The sequence below is a fragment of the Telopea speciosissima genome, chromosome 7 (assembly GCF_018873765.1).
Source record: "Telopea speciosissima isolate NSW1024214 ecotype Mountain lineage chromosome 7, Tspe_v1, whole genome shotgun sequence".
Taxonomy (NCBI): Eukaryota; Viridiplantae; Streptophyta; class Magnoliopsida; order Proteales; family Proteaceae; genus Telopea; species Telopea speciosissima.
Genome location: NC_057922.1, coordinates 66,424,277 through 66,430,964, shown reverse-complemented (window position 1 = coordinate 66,430,964; position 6,688 = coordinate 66,424,277). Strand labels below are relative to the sequence as shown.

The following is a 6,688-nucleotide window of genomic DNA, read 5'->3' as shown; positions in this document are numbered from 1 at the left end:
ATTTGTTCTTACTCTTCTCAATTCTCATTCCATTCCTGCATTTCTTTCTTTTCTATAATTGGAGATCGTCGTCAATTTCTCGTCTTCTTCACTGGTTTCCTATTTTTGGGAGGTAAAATAGCGTTTCGCTTCTACAGCTCTAGCTTACTGTTCGTCTCTCGCTCATTTCCTGTTGTTAAATCTTAATAGCTTAAGCGCAATTGCATGTCGAAGCCCGAATATTCCTGCTTAGTACTTCGAATTTCCATTTAAAGAGATAGATAATTGATCCCAGCTTCTTCTTTTTTTTTTGGGGGGGGGGGGGGGTTTGGGAGGGGTGGAGGTTGAGATCAACGATGTTCCCTTTGTGCATAAAAGGAAAGCGGTGGAATGAGATCATCGATGATCGATCACGTCATTTAGGTTTCTTGGTTTACAAGTTAAAAAAGAATGGTTGAAATTCCAAAAAAAAAAAAAAAAAAAAGAGGACATTTTAGGAAACCAGATAGCTTCACAAAGCTTCTAAAAGATTCAAATTAAGCAATATGCGTATTATGAATATTCTCAATTTCAATGCATGTCTTTTGATTCCTTTCTTTTTTTTTTTTTCTGTTCTATCGCAGTACTTTCCTTTCTACATGCAACTGTTAATTATTTTGTTAGTTGACTTCGTGTTTTGCACTTATAAATTTCCATTTTCTTGACTTGTTCTGCACTCTTCGCTTCTGTATTTAAATGCTCTGAGCCTGAGGAGCTGCTCTACAGAACTCTCAATTTCTTCTTTTCATGTAAATGAGTATTGTTTCCCCCCCCCCCCCATTAAGCATATGAGTTCTAGGACCGATCTTCTAACCATGCATTTATTCAAATTCATTGGGTCAAATGTGGTGGTTGGTTTAGAATATTTACGCTTCTAGAAGTTGCTTTCTGGTATTTAAATTGACTTCCATGCCGCAGCTGCCCTTTAAATTAGTGTTTTTTTGGATTATTGATTTTAAGGATTTCTTGTTCACTGCTGTTTCTGTGTTGCAGTCCGAAGTTTCTTGAGTTGTAAGAAGTAAAGGCCATGGCGGAACGTGCGCTCACTCGCTCTCATAGCCTTCGAGATCGCCTGAGCGAAACCCTGTCTGCTCATCCGAACGAATTGTTGGCCCTTTTGTCAAGGTATTGTTACTTTTCTCATGTATCTTTTGGCTTTCTCTGTTGGCTTTTGGGTTCCCCTATGTAGCTAATATTTTCTTTGTTTTTTTCGATTTAAATCTGTAACAAGTGAAATTTGAGAAACATGATTGATCTTTTTCTCCTGCTTAAATTAACCCAAGCGTTCCCTAGGTTTGGCTTATTTCTGGTGTCATTTGATCTTGTAGACTGGAAAGCCAAGGGAAGGGAATTTTGCAACCTCATCATCTCTTTGCTGAGGTTGAAGCAATATCCGTAGGGGACAAGCAAAAACTAACGGATGGGGCATTTGGGGATCTCTTAAGATCCACTCAGGTGAGTTTGATCACACCATCTACCTTATAGAGACGTACAGAATCATCTTTTTAACTGTAATCACATTTTCTTTTTCAATCTAGGAAGCAATAGTCTTACCTCCATGGGTTGCACTGGCTGTTCGCCCAAGGCCTGGAGTTTGGGAATATTTACGTGTGAATACCAATGCGCTTGTTGCAGAGGAGTTGAGTGTGCCTGAATATTTACAGTTCAAAGAAGAACTTGTGAATGGTGGAAGGTAATTTGGACTTTGGATGTGCTAACTTAACTTATTTTTGCATTTATCTAAAAATATATTGCTTACTCTGTTGCAGTGACCAAGATAACTTCATGCTTGAGTTGGACTTTGAACCATTCACTGATTCTTTTCCAAGACCAACTCTTTCAAAGTCCATTGGGAATGGTGTGGAGTTTCTCAATCGACACCTCTCTGCAAAAATGTTCCATGACAAAGATAGCATGCATCCACTGCTTGATTTCCTCAGGGAACATCACTTCAAGGGAAAGGTAAACTCGGTACTACTGCAGATTAGCAGTGCTTCACTATCTATTTTTGGTTTAAATTTTCTTATTTAATTAATCATACAATGTGTGCAATCTTTAATTGAAGAAAGCAAAAGAAGTATCTATAAGATGTTTTTTTTTTATGAGTTTCACATTAGTACTGTTTGATGGGCTTGTGCAGACTATGATGTTGAATGATAGGATACAAAACCTTAATTCTCTCCAATCCGTTTTAAGGAAGGCAGAGGAGTACCTGTCCACTCTCCCTCCAGACACATCATATTCCGAGTTTCATCATATGTTCCAAGAGATCGGCTTGGAGAAAGGGTGGGGTGATACTGCTAAACGTGTCCTAGAGATGATTCATCTACTATTAGACCTTCTTGAGGCACCTGATCCATGTACTCTTGAGACATTCCTTGGAAGAATCCCTATGGTTTTCAATGTTGTGATTCTTTCTCCTCATGGATACTTTGCCCAGTCCAACGTATTAGGCTATCCTGACACTGGGGGACAGGTATGTTTGTTTACATTAAGAAACAGTTTTACCTCCTTACCTCTTCCAAGTTTGAGTTTTTAATTCTGCATATTGGATTTCTTTTTTCAGGTTGTTTATATTTTGGATCAAGTTCGTGCCATGGAGGCTGAGATGCTTCAACGCATCAAGCAGCAAGGACTTGACGTTACCCCTCGAATTCTCATTGTAAGATCCATGACTGTCTTATATATGCCTGTTTAATCTCTCTCTCTCTTTTCCCTGTTTAATTTTTGGTCTTGCTGTCAAATTCAGGTGACTCGACTTTTACCCGATGCAGTAGGAACTACTTGTAATCAGCATCTTGAAAAAGTTCTTGGAACGGAGCATACTAGCATTCTCCGAGTTCCTTTCAGAACTGAGAAAGGGATTCTTCGTAAATGGATCTCCAGATTTGAAGTATGGCCATACTTGGAGACATTCACAGAGGTAAAATGTAATTCAGACTACTGTTCTTTATGGTACATGGAGACATAATTATATCTTTCACCTCTTGTAAGCATTTATGAATACTCTCTCCCGCCTTGATTGCTTTGGCGTGCTTAAAAAAAGTATGTAATACTTGCCTTGTTATTAGGATGTTGCAAATGAAATAGCTGGAGAGATGCAGGGCAAGCCAGATCTGATCATTGGAAACTACAGTGATGGAAATCTTGTTGCCTCTTTGCTGGCACACAAGTTAGGGGTCACACAGGTAATGTGTTAAATGAGTCTCTCTGCTTAAAGGAATATGGCTGGTCGCATTCTCCTTCAGCAACTAAGACATCTGTTCTTGTTTTCTTTTTTCTGTTCTGCAGTGCACCATTGCTCATGCCCTCGAAAAAACCAAGTATCCAGATTCTGATATATATTGGAAAAAGTTTGAAGACAAGTATCACTTCTCATGTCAATTCACAGCTGATCTAATTGCTATGAATCATACAGATTTTATTATCACCAGTACTTTCCAAGAGATTGCTGGAAGGTACCATTGCCTGTTTCTCTCCAATCATCCTTTTTAATGTGATTAATTTAGTACCCTGTTTTGAAGATCATAATTCTTATGCTTTTAATGTTTCAGCAAGGACACTGTTGGACAATATGAGAGTCACACTGCATTTACACTCCCTGGACTCTATCGAGTTGTCCATGGTATCGATGTCTTCGACCCCAAGTTTAACATCGTCTCTCCAGGAGCAGATATGAAAATCTACTTCCCCTATTCAGAGAAGGAAAAGCGACTCACAGCCTTCCACCCTGAGATCGAGGAGCTTCTTTATAGCCCTGATCAGAATGCAGAACACATGTGAGTTTTGCTTTATTTTGCCTGCTCTGTTTTTGTCTTCTCTGTTCTTTTCTTAAAATTAAATGTCATTTCATTGGGAGTCTGCAGAGGTATGTTAAATGATACCAGCAAGCCAATCATTTTTTCGATGGCAAGATTGGACCGTGTGAAGAACATTACTGGATTAGTTGAGTGGTATGGTAAGAATTCCAGGCTGAGAGAGTTGGTCAACCTTGTTGTGGTGGCTGGTGACCGGAGGAAGGAATCAAAGGACTTGGAGGAGCAATCTGAGATGAAGAAGATGTATGATCTCATTGAAACATACAAGTTGAATGGTCAGTTCCGATGGATCTCTTCCCAGATGAACACTGTGAGAAATGGTGAACTCTACCGTTATATAGCAGACACAAAGGGAGCTTTTGTACAGCCTGCTTTCTACGAGGCTTTTGGTTTAACAGTTGTTGAGTCCATGACCTGTGGCCTGCCAACATTTGCAACTCTACATGGAGGTCCAGCTGAGATCATAGTGCATGGAATATCTGGCTTCCATATTGATCCTTACCAGGGGGATCAGGCTGGTGAACTTCTGGTGAAATTCTTTGAGAAGTGCAAGGAAGACCCAACACACTGGGACAAGATTTCGCTGGGAGGCCTGCAGCGAATCAAAGAGAAGTGAGCAAAAAACTGACTCTTTTTTGTCAAATTAAGTTCTTTCATTTATAAACCAAGTTCCTGTCTGATATGTTAGAAGAAGATATAGCAATTTTTCATGTTTCTTTTTCTGTTTCACAGGTATACTTGGCAGATATACTCTGAGAGATTGATGACATTGGCTGGGGTCTATGGCTTCTGGAAGCATGTCTCAAAGCTTGAACGCCGTGAGGCCCGGCGCTATCTTGAGATGTTTTATGCCCTCAAGTATCGTAAGTTGGTAAGCTTATTTGCCTATCCCTATGTATTCAATTCTCCAACTCAATGTTACATTGTTCTTTTCTCCATTGACACATCTTCATACCTATAAATCAATCAATCTGTGAATTTCAGGCGCAGTCAGTTCCTTTGGCTGTGGATGAGTAGATCATTGGTGGGAGCAGTGTGCAAGTGCAAGCTTCTGGAAGTAAGCTGTGGATGAAATAAAGGTCATTGTTTGAGATTGGAACCACAAAGGATTTGTTCCCTCCCCATTCCATATTTCTTTCTCTTTTTTTTTTTTTTTTCATTTTACTGGCAATGGTTTTCGTACCAAGATTTCAAGCATGATTGTTCCTTCCCATTTTACCTACAAATTGTATTGGTGCTTTTATGTTTTATCTTAATAGAAATTTCAATTTTGAGTTTGCAATGGTGGTTGCTTTTGTGGGTTTTCTTTTTATTTTGTTAAGTTACGCTTGAAGTTCTTCAAGTGCGGGTGTCTATGCCATAGACCACCTAGCATTTTAACTACGTTTTGGTGTTAGCTTAGAAATGTCCATGCGAACTTGAGTGACTACATTTTCCGGAATTATATCAATTGCTTTACCCAAAAAAATAAAATAAAAAAAATAAAATAAAATAAAAATATATATATATATATATATATATCAATTGTATCAATTGGAAGGATACAATTCAATCATTATATTTCTATTTTTTAAAGTTTTTTATTTAAATCAAAATCATTAATTTAACATTCTAAATCATAAAAAAACATGGTTCTACAAAAATTTAAGATCACTGTGTGAAAATTTTTCATTGAAAAGATATGATTCAATTAATCATCTTATTTTAGCCTCTTTACTCCTGATTTGGATCATGGTATAACTAAATGGCTATTCATAGTCTTTGCGTGAAAATTTTTCATTGAAAAGATATGATTCAATTAATCATCTTATTTTAGCTGATTTGGATCATGGTATAACTAAATGGCTATTCATAGTCTTTGCGAGGGTGGTTACTACACATGACATGCGAATCCTTATTATCATCATTTTTTTAGCATGAATATTATCTACACCTCGAAACTCCCTAAATTTTTTTTTGGATAAAAGGGAGCTTTATGTTAATAGAAAAATTAAATGTCAATAAGAACAGAGGGGGGACATAACCTGCTTGACCTCAACCCATGGAGAAAAAACCATTCTCAACTCGAATCCAAATCACCTTTTTCCATTACATAACTAAAAAACAAAATTACATACGAAAAACTGAAAGTTCGGCTTTGTCCTCTCAAATAATACGACAAAGATCCATAGGAATGCCCTTATCTGCAAAGAAGGTAGAGCAAGTAAAAAAGATACAAGCACAATTAGCCAAGTAATCAATCGCCTGATTACTTTCTTGAAACGAAAAGAAAAGGTTTGCTCCAAAGAAGACAATTAAATATAGAACCTCCTGGAATCAATACCAACAAGTCCATAAATGGCAAAATCTCTGGGTGACAAAATGCACTATGATCTGGGAATCAGAACTGATATGACAATATGTATAACCCAATTCGGCACACATACGAAGGTCATCTAGAAGTGTCCTCATTTCCGCCTTCGAGTTAGTGCAAACTCCATAATAATTGACAAATGCCTTAACAAAGGAGACATCCTAATTGTGAATAATGCCGCCCCCTCCACTAATACCAGGATTTCATTGACTCGCTCCATCAACATTAAGCTTTATCGCATTAAAGGGTGGGCACCAATTAACTGGGCAGGGGGGCGATGTTTTATAGAATGAAGCTTTAAATTAAGGATCTTCAATATCAATTCATCCTTTAGGGAAAGCTTTTTGGTAAACGTGGAAGGATAAGGAATTTCCCTAATCCATAATTTTTTTTTTTCAATAACAGTTGAAGTTGTGCGCATATAGTGAGAAGCTGCGATTATATGCCAAAATAGAATTCTATGCCATGCCAGCGATTATTTCTTTCCTTCCAAAGCTCC

The 6,688-nt window shown here is 37.8% G+C and overlaps 1 protein-coding gene across 1 annotated transcript; it reads left to right on the top strand.

Moving 5' to 3' along the window:
• On the top strand, nt 1–5,112 carry LOC122667141 (sucrose synthase-like). Its single transcript, XM_043863344.1, has 14 exons — nt 1–107; nt 1,002–1,143; nt 1,347–1,473; nt 1,557–1,711; nt 1,788–1,980; nt 2,159–2,494; nt 2,585–2,680; nt 2,768–2,941; nt 3,090–3,206; nt 3,310–3,476; nt 3,573–3,797; nt 3,885–4,448; nt 4,569–4,707; nt 4,821–5,112. The coding sequence occupies exons 2-14, from the start codon at nt 1,046–1,048 to the stop codon at nt 4,851–4,853; spliced, it is 2,424 nt and encodes an 807-aa protein (XP_043719279.1). The 5' UTR covers nt 1–107; nt 1,002–1,045; the 3' UTR covers nt 4,854–5,112.
• The last annotated feature ends 1,576 nt before the right edge of the window (nt 5,113–6,688 follow it).